At 44.7% G+C, this 14,873-nt stretch overlaps 2 protein-coding genes across 2 annotated transcripts; both read right to left on the reverse strand.

The window, feature by feature from the left end:
- Window positions 1-6,391: 6,391 nt before the first annotated feature.
- Window positions 6,392-9,090, reverse strand: LOC133890367 (protein PELPK1-like). Its single transcript, XM_062330761.1, has 2 exons — window positions 8,871-9,090; window positions 6,392-7,042 (listed from the first exon to the last, which is right to left on the reverse strand). Exons 1-2 carry the CDS (start codon window positions 9,088-9,090, stop codon window positions 6,621-6,623), a joined length of 642 nt encoding a protein of 213 aa, XP_062186745.1. The 3' UTR covers window positions 6,392-6,620.
- Window positions 9,091-13,793: 4,703 nt separating this feature from the next.
- On the reverse strand, window positions 13,794-14,471 carry LOC133891114 (protein PELPK1-like). The gene has a single exon (XM_062331831.1). It carries the CDS (start codon window positions 14,453-14,455, stop codon window positions 14,042-14,044), a length of 414 nt encoding a protein of 137 aa, XP_062187815.1. The 5' UTR covers window positions 14,456-14,471; the 3' UTR covers window positions 13,794-14,041.
- Between the last annotated feature and the right edge of the window lie 402 nt (window positions 14,472-14,873).

Raw genomic sequence — 14,873 nt, forward strand, 5'->3', positions numbered from 1 at the left:
AATGGAAGCGTAATCCCCTGCAACTTAGCATAAAGAACAATGCTTACTCCATGCACCCAGGACATATCAGATGCTACCTTAATCAGTTAATTGCATGTCTCCAGCAATAAAATAAAACCACTAGCTAGATAGATTTTATGCGTAAACTCAAATCTTAGATCTTCTTGAGACTTTCAGATGGTGTGCATGAGATACTAGAAATGTTAAAGGCAAGAAAACATAAACATCTGAGCAGATGAGTTACTTTTGAGCACTCCAAACACTTAATGGCTCATATAAGTGCCCTGTTCTATTACATCGTGCTTTTATTTCTTGCATGACTCAGCACAACAGGTATCCCATTTTAAAGTTTTGGCACTAATCACAGAAAAATCAAACCCAAGAACCAAGAATTGACCAGATACACTAAAGCACAAATCATGAAATAATCAACATCGAATCAGAAATGGATAGGCTAAAACCCTGTTACCAGTAATGTCCACAGTTGCAGACTGCAAAACATTCCCCATTCTAGCTTCACAATAAATACACTACTTGCAGCTACAAAAGTAAAGTCACCCTCCTAAATCTGAACTAAAAGCTGAAGCATTTCAGGCCAAACAAAACACTAGGATCTCTAAACTATCATAAAAATAATCAACATTGGCCAGCAACAAAGCACTAGAAATCAGGCCAAACAAAGCACGATTATGAAGCATTTCAGGCCAAACAAAGAACTGGAAATCATGAACTGACCACATTTAGGCGGCTCGCATTGTAAAGTTTTGCTTGAGTGAAGCATCCTATGTTTCTACCCCCTCCCACAACCTCATTAGTTCATCAACTAAAGGTTGCATCAGAATGTTTAGTTTCTTTCCAGGATATTCAGGACTTGGGACCACAAGGGTAAGGAATATGTACTCTGACTTCATAATCGTGCTTGGTGGAAAATTCAATGGAGTAACAAACACTGGCCAACAAGAGTATGGAGCTGCACTCAAACTGAAGGGCGTGAAACCATCTGATGCAAAAGCAAGCCGCACATTTCTACAGTCACTAGCAAAGTCTGAAAGTCTTCATCAAATTGTTGCCATGCTTCTCTGTCACATGGGTGCACCAACTTACCAAATTTAGACCGCATTAGCTTTGTTGTCTCCGCATGTGCATATAACCTTTGTAGCCTATCTGTGATAGGAAGGTACCATAACACTTTACGTGGGACTCGATTATGGCCTTCCTCATAACAAGAGGTATCACAAACATAACACTTGTTTTTATTTTCATTATCTTTATAGTAAAGCATGTAATTATTATAACAGACATAAATTTTGATATATGGCATACCAAGACCCTCTAAGAGTTTCTTTGACTGGTAGAAGTCCTTGGGCAACTTAGATTTCGGAAGCAAAAAATCATAGATTAAATTCAAGTTCGCTTCAAAGTGTGCAATTAACATGTTGTATTGTGATTTCAAAGCGAGCAAGCATGCGACAACAGATAAAGATGAGTGTGTTGTGTTCTCATGGACCGATTGATCAACACTAGCAACCATCCTATAAAAGGCTCGAGCAGACTCTGTTGGCTCCTCATCGATTGGTGGTGAATGGTTGCCACCAAGTTCAACCAACATATCATCCATGCAGTCAGTTTCTCCAAATCCCTCATCATGTCCACCTTCAAAATGACTATCAACAAGTCTCTCTCCATGTGTTGTCCATGTTGCATAGTCATCCTTAAGCCCAAATTTACACAAGTGCATCTCTATCGTAAAACTTTTATGCATAACAAAGCTCCGGCACATAGAGCATGGGCACTTAATGGTTCCACCTATAACCAGATTATGCATAGAGAACGCACAATCTAAGAATCGGTTGGTGTTTTCAATCCAATCATTAGACGGAGCCTGCCCACGAGACCAACCATCATACATCCACTCACGGTCTGCCATTACTTTATTCTGTTTTTTAAAAAAAATGAGCAATATCATTCACTCATGTTGTCTGATTACTAAAATAATTATAGCAAATGGCATGGCCCATGAAAAAAATCATATGAACAAGCATCAACTTGTGAAAAATTGCTATCTAACACAAGTACTGAACAAGTATATGTTATGTACATATGAACAACTAATAAAAAAAATTATATAAACAAGCATCAACTTGTGATAGAAATTGCTACTCTAACACAAGTACTGAACAAATATGTGTTATGTACATATGAATAAGCATGTGAAAAAAATTCATATGAATAAGCATATGCTCTGTACTGTACATCTATGACATACTCGAGAATGAATTATTTAGAATACAAGATACATACACACAAGTAGCAATTTTTGCACACATACAAGATACGTACACACACAACATTCCAATTAAAAGGAAAATAGGAACAGCTTCAAACTGACACAGCCGGTAGCGTAGCAACAATTTTGCTTTCTCAGTTTCAGACACATGGACACACAACATTCCAGGTGTTGTGCAACAATAGCAAGCAAAAATATAGGAAAATAGTAGATTTCAAACAGTTCCAGTCCCAACACTAATGGTCGATATAGATGTTCCATACAGTGTTATATCATCTTTTAAACACATCAAAAGCAACATAATTTGTCATAACATGCAAATGTTCGGTAGCAACTCTACTTGAACATGGTCTAGCTATATTCACACAGAAGTACTACACATGAGAGATCACATGATCTTGTAAGAAACTACAAAACTAGTACACACAGGATAGCTTTGAATGCAGAAGAGGAACGAATTGAACATACAGCAAAAACGATCAATACACATCAAACATACCAACAAGATAGTATTTCAGAATATATAGAGATTATGCATGGTAGAAATAGAATTACCTGAGGAGAGTGCACGCGGTAGCTCCCAAGCTCAGACGAAGCAGTTGGCGATGTAGTGGTTTCGCGGCACAACCAGCTGGTAGACCTCGCACTGCACAACCTTGCGGGCACGCACGTTGATGCTGAAGAGGTGCTTCTCCAAGAAGAAGTAGACCACATCGGGGTTGTCAGGGTGGATGAGCGCGAGCACGAGGATCTTCTTTGGCAGCCCGATCGTCCGACGTTCGTGCAGAGAACTCCTTGTGTGGCCTCGTCTGGCGTTCGTGCGGTGGGCTCCTCACGCGGCCTCCTCCAGCATCAGTGCAGCGGCCACCGCGTGCGTCCTTGATCGGTGTTGGTGAAGCAGGCTGGTCGGTGTAGCTGCCTCTTCCAAGGTCAATGTTAGGCTCCAAGGTTGATGCAGTGACGAGGGCGACGTGAATTCGGCTAGTGGACAGGTATTTGGCAGGTGGATGGGGATTTGGCGAATTTGGGAGGGGCGCGAATTTGGGGGCGAAGGCTGGAGAGGCGGCAGCGGGGGTCGAGGTGGGCCACGAATTTGGGGGTGAAGGCTGGAGAGGTGGCGACGCGGGTCGAGGTGGGGCGCGAATTTGGGGGCGAAGGCTGGAGAGGCGGCAGCGGTGGTCAAGGTGGGGCTCAAATTTGGGGGCGAATGCTGGAGAGGCGGTGGCGGGGGTCGAGGTGGGGCGCATTTGGTGTCAAAAATAATAGAGAGAGGACTAGGGTGGCACGAGTTCGACGCACCATGATGAAAAAAAATTGCGTTTTCACACCTGCGTGTGGTGCCAACGGAGTCTTAGGCGTGAAAAGATAATTTTCTTGGGAGTGAACGATGTCCCGCCGTGAAAAAGAATTTTCGTGGGGGTTTAATGCTACCCGCCACGAAAATACATACTTTTTGTGAGAGTTTTTAATTCCTCTCACAAAAATTTGTTACCCTCACAAAAGATTCGTTCTGTTGTAGTGTTTGTATGCTATTTCTCACAAATCTAAAACTATAACTGATTTTAGAATTGTCATGTGATGGCGCCAAAAGCTAGAATATGCCCAACCAGAATATGATGTCTCAGGGGACCAAGACATCTAGTCAAGTGCAGTGTTGAGTATGTGGTCTGCTGGTAATGTAGGAGATACGGCATTGCAAGGCTGAGTGCCTGTTTTAGTATGGTCATTTAGTAGTTTTAGGGTGTATTTGACTTGTACATGGTAATTTATTTTCTGTGTGATTGAGCTGCTGAAGTTGATACAGGTGGTTATAGGCTATAGCCATAGGGATCTATTAATTATTGGTAATTGAATGTTATTATCATGGTCTTCTACGATATGCACTAATAACATAAATACAGAGAACAAGCCGTTCTAAATCTATATGGAAAAAAATGAGATGGGAGGATCAACAAGAATGATGAATAAAAATATAGCCGTTGAAAATATAGCCGTTAAAAATATAGCCGTTGAAAATATAACTATTACAAATATATGATTAGTTAAAGAAATTACTAAAATATAAGAGAGTGGAATATGAAGGGTGCAATATGAATAGTCTGTTAGAGTGCTAATAGATATAGAGAGGAAATCGTTTTAGAGAGTACTCCATACAAAGATATAGAAGGTGTTATTTAGCTAGTCTACTAGAGATGTTTTTAATCTAGTTAAACAGTATTGGATCCTGTTGCACATTGTTGATCCAAAGACAAATAACAATAACTGAACTGAAAATCAGTGGCGCAGCTTGATCGTAAATAAAGAGAGGACCAATCACGGATTTTGCATTAATATTTTGTTTAAGTGGCTATAACTGCATCTATTATATTATTATTTAAGTGTTAAAATGAGCCATCATATTCGTTTTAAAGGTCACGAAATTAACACGTTAATCTGACAAAATAAAAAATCTAGATCACTCATTATTATGAACATATAACGGTCTAGATTCAACCAAAGAGTCCATATCAGATATAATTAATAAATAGCTAAATTCGAATTAAAAATTATGAAAAAATTAGCAATCCTATTTCCATACAGTTTAAGAAGCAAAATATCTAAATAAAAAGTCTAAATAAAATAAAATTAATAATAGTTGAAACTAGGTTAAAATAGAAAAAAAAAAAGAAGGATTCATATCAAATATAGTCTTAGAAAAATCAAATTATTATAAAAACCAAATACCTAAATAAAGAGTCCATGTAAAATATAATTAATCAATAGATAAAATTTATAATAAAAAGTAATGAATTTTTTTTTTTAAATTCTTACTAAGGTAATATATTAAGAAATACTGTGTAGCTCAAAGTCATCGTATCAAGTAGACAACAGGCAAGGAACAATACATAGACAAGGCCTGAGGTGGCCAAATGGGTGGCTCGGCCCGGCATGGCACGGGCCCATTAAGGCACGGCCCGTTTAGGCCTGTTAGCTAAACAGGTCGTGCCGTGCTGACCCACGTTCTGCGACTCCAGCCCAGGCACGACCCACTTAAGACCGGGTCGTACCGTGCCGGCCTGCGATATGGTAGACCCGATGACCTTTTTTGGCCCGTCAGCTAGCGAAAAATTGAAAAAATCACAAAAAAATACTTTCATTCGGAATTGAACACACGAACTTCTGCTTAAAAGTCAAACACACTACCATTGTAGCACATATCCTATATGGTATTAGATCTAAACAAATTGTATAAGATATTATAAAAATAGAAACAATTCAACAGATCGTGCCGTACCGGCCCGTCGTACCGTGGCTTTGGCCCAGGCACGGCCCAAGCCGTCGTAACGTGCCGGCCTGGACCTTTAGCCGTCGTGACGTGTCGTGCCTAGGCCGGGCCGAAATGGCTGTTCCTCGTGCCGGCCCACTTGACAACCTTTAGACAAGGTAAATATATTCTAATTTTGGTTAAGTTGCCTACACATGACGTAAGATTTTAGTAGTTAATTAAAATGTATACAAATCGAACCAATATACGTATATGATTCAGTACAAGTTTGGGGCATAAATAATTTTCTCTTCTATTAACATAATTTTTATCTCTTTTTCTAATTTTATGTGTTTTTTAAAGGGACTAAATTTCAATTAAAGATTATTATAATAAAAATATTACAGCGAAACTAGCCGCGCTATTAGTATGAACAATCTTACTAAGTTATAAGAGGTCTCAATGTCAGTAGGAGCAGCAAGGCCCTGGCGTACACCGTCCTACACTAACCCTCACCACTGTTGAAAATAGTTGCAAATGAAACATACTCATGTAAGCTTCAACAACTGAAAAAAAGGTTCATGTCGGAATAAACATGTAGAGATGCCAAAACAAGCTTCGATTAACAGATGGTTCATGTTTGATAAACTAGCAAAGGTGCTTCTGTTACCCAGAAGGCTAATCATGCTTGAGTTGAATTGCTGGAGTTTAACTTTGAAGTGTATTGCAAAACGGTAAAGCTATATATTTGAATCGAGCATTTTCAAGCCTCTCTTCACCCGATTTTTGTGGCCGCCCAATCTTGCACCCGATTCATGTATTCATGTGTACATACAGTAACCAAATACTGCAGCACACCAAAGAGCAGTACGCATCGTGTATTCATGTGTACATACATACGCCTGCGTATATAGCCATCACGACATTACTCAGCAGTACTCACGAGTCACGACGACACCATTCACACATGACACAGCACAAGAACACCGAATTCGATCGGCAGCACGCTCTGAAAAGTGAAAACTATCCACATGCCCAGCCTAACACGGCAGGGCAGCACACAGTTGGATCATGTGGATGTAATCCAGATCATGGCTTGACCTCGGGCTCCGGAAAGTAGAACTCGGGGACGCCGGGCATCTCGGGCTTCGGTGGCAGCTCGACCTTCGGGAACGGCGGCAGGTGCACTTCCGGGAACGGTGGCAGCTCCGGCTTCGGCGGCAGCTCGACCTTGGGCAACGGCGGCAGCTCGTGCTCTGGCACAGGCAGCTCCGGCACGGCCGGGTGCTCGTCCCCCTCGGGCGCCGCCTCCTCGAGGTTTCTGGACGCGCTGCTCGTGCCGGCGCACGCGAGCAGCAGCGCCGCAAGGAGGACGAGGGTCTTGGCGCTCTTGGAAACCATGTCGGAGATGGTGCGTGCGTGCGTGCGTGATTCTTTCGTTGGATGTCTTCGGATCGAGAGCAGGAGTTTGGTTCGTGGGATGGCAAGGATCGGAAGGCAGTGGCGTGGTACTTATAGAGGGCTTGAGATAGATCGTGTCAGCGTGCATGTTATCAAAGTCCCGCGCTTTGGCTGGGGCTTGGTTGGTGATCTACATATTTTGTGCGGTTGGTTCGGTGAGTTGGTGTGATCGGAGCAGCTTGTTGATCTGTCTTGGGCTGATGGAGTGATGGTTTGGTTGGAAACTGAGTAATCAGATACATGTTCGTGTGCGGATGCACGCGCGTACGAGCTGTCGTCAGATCAGATCACCTGTTAAGTTGCGATGGCATGTTCTGGAGATCGAGCACCAACTCTCGGAGCTGTTCTGAAACTTGGCAGGTGCTGCTTCCACAAATTTCAGAACAAAAGTGGAACGTGGATTCCCAGTTCCAACTACGTACTTGAGCACAGTTTAGTGCGTAGAAAGCCGTGCGTGCTAGCGAGTCACATGCGAGGTTACGTTACGTTGTTCTTGGCCTGTGAGCCCGTACGTTTCACCGTTTTGTTGCTTCATTTGACGACGATGCTGGGAACAGTAAGGAAGCGTTGAGCCGAGACTCGGGAAGGAAGAACAGAGAACGCGCGGGGACCCGGAAAAGCGCAGGCGCTAGGAGGGAGCAAACGCCGGCACAGCCGCACGGTGCGCGTGTGCACGGTGGAGAAAGAATGAAAGATCAAAGAGCCACGCCGTCACCCGCGAGGTGCGAGGGTTTGCCACTCAAAAAAGATGGACCTTTTTTATTACGACGACACTCATGTCAATAAAATATGAGACTATTTGAGTCAATAATTATGAACCAGAGTGATAAATAATCTAGAGAAGTCATTTCTTAGCGGTGGCAAAAAAAATATTTTTTAAAACTAAACCGACGGGAGAGCTACCCGTTATATTAATAAGAAAAAAAAAACCCGACGGTCTGAAGTGCTCGATTAATTAAGAGAAAATCGAGCAAAAATCACGGAACAAAGCATGCTAAAAATCTAGCTAAAGAGCTAGGCCTAGAGCACCGCAATAACACATAATAGCAAAAAGCGACTACAAGAGCCAACATAGAGGATAAACCCATAACAGCACCACTCCAAAGCAACTCCTCAAATCCGACGACTCAAGCGACTACACTAAGCTTAAAGGTCGACAGCCGAAATGATCCGAGAGAGTATAAATGATGGTGGGGGAGGTGTCCATCGAAAGCGATCAGGTACTTCAAAGCAAGACAAGCACTTCGACGGACCATCGACTTATCATAAGATCTCCTCCTTCGTCTTGCTGGTGTCACCTTCGACGGTGAAGGTCGTGGTGGAACACAAGGGGATCCCCGACCACCACAAAAGGCGTACATTCAGTAACATTAGTGGAGACTGGAAATGACACAACATGAGATCCCATAGTGTATTTCCAGGGACTTCGGCTTGAACACGGTGGGGGTGGTTGCCAACGAGTAGAGATAAGCTCTAGACGGTTGCTCATAAATGAGAGACACCACCTCCAACTGCTAAAAGTCAATCCCTGAGTAGTCATAAGAGTACTCCAGGGACTCTGGCTTAAGTGCAAGGAGGAACAAAGCCTTCGTGTACTGCTCGCAAACCGGAGGAGTCGTGGCCACAGTTGTTGTGGTTGACCCTTCAACCTCCTTGGCGACATAAGCTTGGGGCTGCAACCTAGAGTTGGCTATGGGCACCGATCACTCCTTAGTAGCCGATTGGGCAATGCCCCCTGTAATAGCATCCAAAGGGATGGCAGGGGTGGCAACTTGGAACAACATTCATTCTATGGGTGAATCCTGATGCTTCTTCGACTGATGCATTGGCGACTCCTGATGCTTCTGAGATGCGAAGGTGGATGACGCCTTATCCAACTTGTCTTCTCTGGCAGGTGCTCCTCCAGGAACGGAGGTAGCTCTGGCTTCGGCGGCAACTCGTGCTCTGGCACTGGCAACTCCGGCACAATCAGGTGCGGCGGGAACTCCTCCTTGGGCGCCGCCTCCTCCAGCCTCCGCGCTGCGCTGCTCATGAAGATGCACGAGAGCAGCAGCGCGAGGAGGAGCACGGGGGAGGACATGGCGGTTCTCGAAGCCATATTGGGCTGGGTGACTCGTATGATTCGTGAGCTCAAGAACACAGGCGTTCTGTGGGATGGATGAGGCCTAGAGCGATGCAATGCGACTTATAGCCCATCGGTCGCAGAGGCGTTGTGCGTGTCAGAGTCTTGCAGTTGCCCGGCCGGCGCTCTAGGACTTTGGTTGGTCATCTGCACGACTGCTACACAGTTGGTGCTTGGTTTTGGTGCTTTGGTGAGTGCACCGTGCATGTCGTGCGCAGGACAGGTACAAGCACGGAGCGCGCACGGTTGTTAGGCTACTGTTATGACTCTTTACTAAATCCAATAACCTAACTAATTGAACCATCTAAATTGTAGTGGTATATTTCAAAACCAATAAAATTACAATGAGTGTATCTAATTAACAGTGCAATTATTTATCAGATCTCCGTCCTATCCCTAAATCCTTTCTTCAAAACTTTAGCGAAATTAACTAATATGCCCCCTGTTTTTTTATTTAATGCTTAATAATCCGCATAGTCCAACTTCGTAGAATGTGTTGTTTTATATGTTTCGAACTATCTAGATTCAATGTATGAAAACTACGTCATTATGTTCAACACTAGAAGTACTTTTATGACTTAATGGCAAGTCCGAACTAATTTTCCTTCTCGCTTTATTTACGCGTTACTAATTCTACTACCCTCTCCGTTTTATTTGAATATTTGTTCATGGCCACGGTAGAATCCGTTTCAAAATATTTACCCATTGATTCCACTATTTACCCAAATTAAATGCTTTTAAAGGGAAAATAATTGTATCATGTCATTTAATAGGGGTATGGATTATCATTTCTCATTGATTTTTTTTTTCTTGTAACTAATACTTTTTTGGTAATGTGTACAGTGGGTTATGGACAAATATTGTTAAATAGAGGGAGTATACGCTTCCCTCTTGGCATATGTTTAATAATTGAATTTCTTGCTTTTTGTACAGGAAGTCAAGAAGAGTGTGAAAGCTCGGACAGAAGGGGAACTTGGAGCTGCCAAAACGTTGTGTACTCCATATTCTCCTTTTGAGCAGCTAAAACTTCCAATAGGTATGCTATGTGGGCAGTATGGCCCGGATGCAAATTACTTTTAGGTTCCTCTTGCAACGATGTTTTTCAAGCATGCCACGCTGACCTGTGTTATCAACCTTAAGTCAGGAACCTTGTGCATTTCTTCTGGAAAGCCTGAAAAGAAGTGGTCGTTCTGGGGTGCAGCTATTGATCTTTGCGGGGTTCGGATGAGATTGCATTGTGATCTTTTCAGATTTGAACTACATCATATGGATTTGGATCCAAATCCCCCTATTTAAGGCGTACCAGATTTTCTAGAGACATCTATCTATCTGAAATTAAGGACTGCATGCCTAGAGATATTTATCTATCTGAAAAGATATGCTGTATTCTAGGCAATAATACTACGTGACAAGGGCAAGTTCATGAGGGCTTAGCTTCCTTCCTTAGGGTCTTTACACTACGGGATAAGTTGATTGAATTTAAGAGCGTATTTTTGTTTGGAGAAAACGCTAAATATGCAGTTAAAATTGTATGCTCTGTTCCTTTTCCTTCGAAGTTGCACAAATTTAAGGCCCTGTTCAAAAAGCGGTGAACTAGAAACTCCCACAAAATTCTATTGGTCCCAACTCCCAAATAGGCCCCAAAAATCTCGATCTTCACTACTTAAAACGTTTGTAAAATTCCTTCCATCATGCGTCCATCCGTGTTCTGCCTCCCTTATACGACCGAGCGTTGACATGTGGGCCTAGAATCATCTCATTGTAGCCTGCATTTCCTTCCCTATTGCCCCTCTCCTCCCCCTCGCGCAATTGGGTCGCCCTCGACCTCCTGCGCTACCTCTGTCTCGCTTCAACCTGCCGATGTGCCGATATGCCATCAACCTCACCCGCACACACAGACGCGCTACCCCACCCCGATCCGTCGTTGCAGCGCTTCTCTTGACCCACCGTGACACACGATTCCCCAAGCCCAAGGCGGAAGGAGAAGCAGCGGTAGCAACATCCTCGCCGCCACCGATGGTGTCACCATCGCCAGCGCGGCCGTAGCTCATTCTGGACGAGGTGGAGGACATCATCCTCTGCAAGATCCTCCTCATCTCCATCACGCCCCTGACCAACCCCAGCCTCGCCATTACCTACCTTGACCTCACCGCCCATCATGTCCTCGTCCCCCTTCGCTTTCCGCACCTGCCTCCTCCACCAACTGTGGCCGCCGCTACCGTCACCACCGCAAGCGCGGTGCCTCCGCATCAGCCTCGTCGGTGCACAAGGGTCACCTTTGTGGAGGACCCCTTCCTCAAGGATGCGCTCCCATCGATCCAGCGACTGATCACCTCATCCAATGACGAAGGATGTCATGCTCCTATGGTGCGTTCCTGAATCCTAATTGAGATTTTTCTCTAGATCCAATGGTTTTACTACAGTCTAATCTGGTTGGTTTTTTATTGTTTTGTTCAGCAAGCTCATCAACTTGGCCATGTCGGGCACCATCAACGAGCATGCCATCAACACCAAGAGGGTGCTCAATCCATGGGAGAAGAACGAGAACCACACGCTCTGCCTCAACTCTGCCAAGGCGATCAGCTGTATTGTCATCAACATCGGAACATAGGACCTCATCGAGGGGAGGGTAAGAATCTCCTTTGATTTCTCTGTGATCAATGATGATCGCATTGCATATTTATGAGTTACATCATGAGATTCAAAGTAAAGCTGTCATGAACGTTTACACCGTTCCTTTTTAGTTGTGTACTTGTACCCTTTCAGATGTTGCTGTGAGGACATATTAGTGTGAAGTCCATATAATGTGCAGGACCATAAAGCATTACCTGTTGCCTGTCTTTACTTTTTTTAGTTTAATGTTAGTACGTCTGAAGTATTACTTCATGCTTGCTGGTAGTTGCCACTTGACCACCATGGATGGAACAATCATCTCTATTAAAGTTGGAGTGGGTAACATATGTTCGTCTGTTTGTTTATTTGCCCTTTTGTTATACCAGTAATTACGACTTTAAGATAGTTTAACTTTGTTTACAACGTACCATGAAAGAATCAATAAAAGTTGTATTGATGTCACATTGATAGTCGGGGTGGCACTAGAGTATTAGTGTCCCTGTAGACTTCAGTAATCAGTAACATTTGGCTATACCTTTGAGGTCTCTTCAATTGTCATTGAAAATTATAATTTGTTTGTGCATGGATTCACTTCATTTTACATTTGTCTACGATCCGATTTGAAATTTGATTCTAGCTGAAAATTCTGCATGGAGTAGGAAATAGAATTTGCCCCCTCATCATGTTCAAAAGCTCGCACTTGATGGTCGCAGAATGATAGCATCATAATCATATCTAAAATGAGGAAAACCTGTTGCACTGACTTCAACTGTGGTTCCAGAATTTTCTCTAGAAGGAATCCGAAACGACACTCGTTGAATAAGGAATTGTAATAATTACAAGCTTATACATGTGTTACGTTATTTTTGTTTAACAAATTTTTAAACGGACAGATTCGAGCTTCCTGTCCTGAACATGCGCTACTGCACATGCGGCACTATCCTCACCGTTCAGTTAACTTCGAGATATGTGAATTGGTTTGAGAGCATGCACATGTTTACGTAGAAGACTCTGCATGCTACGTCAGCGGTTACATTGTTCTTAGCCCGGGAGCAGAGCACGTAGATTTCACCGTTTGCTGCTTCAAATTTGGCATCTGACGACCGGTTGGAAGTTGGAAACAAGAGCGCGCGCCGTTCCTGAGGTCGGCCACGGCGCGGGCGGCCCAACGGTATCGGAAGCAAAGGTCCGCATCCGCATAGTGCACACGGCGGCTTGCGGCATGTATGCGGCGGGGAACGACGAGGCGCGCACCTGACGCGGCCACCGGGCCACGCGAACGACTGCGAGCGAGAAGGCGCGTGCACAGGTCCCGTCGGTGCCTCAAAATCTCCGGTACAGCATGAACTGCTTGAATTCCAGATCATTGTGTAGAATCGGCAGGATTTGGACGTGTAAAACCACCAGTAGTAGGTAGCCTTGTATATATACATTTTTTGGTGTTGGTGGCCTTTTTTCTTAGAGGAAGGTAACCTTGTATATCTAGGTCTCATTTGGAACACATGGATTTCACGGGATTGAGCCCATGAACAAGATTGGGCGTAAATGAGGATTGGGCTGTACGTCTGGCGTAAACATGGTCCATCCGCTGATCCTTCGGCCCATCAGCAGAATTGGCAGCGTATCCCGGTAGCGCGGCCGCGGCGGGGCGAAATCGTCTTCCGCGCGGGCGGGGACACACGGGTAGAAGTGGGCGAGCGCCGGCGGGGCGGTCACAACCGGTGGCAACCCGCGCCTTGTGTCCGTCGATCGGTAGAGCGGCCTACGGAAGGCGGAGACCTGGCGGCAGCAGACTTGTGGGTGGATTCCTCGGGTGTGTGTAATTCAGGGTTTTCTGTAGGGATATTTGCTCATTTGTCATTCTCAGTAGGTAGTAATTATTACTGAGGCATATGTGAGGTTTTCTGAATCTATACATATAAGCTAGGATAATAAATAGGATATCACTCAGGAGTCTCTGATGGTAAATAAGCGAATGCCCCTCGGCCTAAAGGCTAAGCTGAATTGCTGGAGTTTAACTTTGAAGTATAATGCAAAAACACAGAGAGTAAAAGGTAACCAGATATTGCAGCACACCACCAAGGCTCCTTGAGTACAACAATCTAGCATCGTGTCTAAATATATGTGCATGCCCACGTACATATACATCACGAGATTACTCAGTACTCAGGACAACACCACTCACACACTGCACGACACAAAGAACGACGTCGAGCTCGATCAGCGGCGGCACACTCCGGGCAAAAAAAACTATCCACACGCCCAGCTTAATACGGCAGGGACGCACACAGTTGGATCATGGACGTAATCCAGGTCACGGCTTCGTCTTGAGCTCCGGGAAGTGGAACTCGGGGACGCCGGGCATCTCGGGCTTGGGGGGCAGCTCCGCCTTGGGGATCGGAGGCAGCTCAGTCTTCGGCGGCAGGTGCACTTCTGGGAACGGGGGCAGCTCCGGCTTCGGTGGCAGCTCGACCTTGGGCAGCGGCGGCAGCTCGTGCTCTGGCACTGGCAGCTCCGGCACGGCCGGGTGCTCCTCAGGCGCCGCCTCCTCGAGGTGTCTCGCCGCGCTGCTAGTCGTGCCGGCGCACGCGAGCAGCAGCGCCGCGAGGAAGACGAGTGTCTTGGTGTTCTTGGAAACCATGTTGCTTGGTGCGTGCGTGATTCTTTTGTTGCATGTATGTGTTCGGATCCAGCACAAGTATCGGGATGGATCCGTTCGTGCCAGCATACGTGAGCGTTCTGGAAGTCCCGCGCTTCGGGGGCTTGCTAGGTGATCTGCATTTTTGCGGTTGGTTCTGGGGCGCTCGTGTCGTGTGATCCGGCCGTTGGGCCTTTGTTTGGCTGATGATTTGGTTGGAAATTGAGGGTTTGATTGGTTGCCAACCAACCACCCAATAAGGCTCAGTGAATGCAAGATTTTGGATATGATTTGTGTTTGGTTGCTTACAAAGAGGCAGTCTGGCACAGAAGACGCAAAAATTCTCTTTTGGGCCAGGCTAAGAGAAACGCTCGGTTCGATCTTCTTTGGTGAGTTAGGTCCAGTTAATAATATCATTAGTGAGTGATTAGCAAATAATAAGTGTTATTTCCTCCGATCATAAATACTTATCGCTTTAATCAAGATTCGGTCAAATTTTTAAAATTTT

Source organism: Phragmites australis, chromosome 14 (genome assembly GCF_958298935.1).
Source record: "Phragmites australis chromosome 14, lpPhrAust1.1, whole genome shotgun sequence".
NCBI classification, from domain to species: Eukaryota; Viridiplantae; Streptophyta; class Magnoliopsida; order Poales; family Poaceae; genus Phragmites; species Phragmites australis.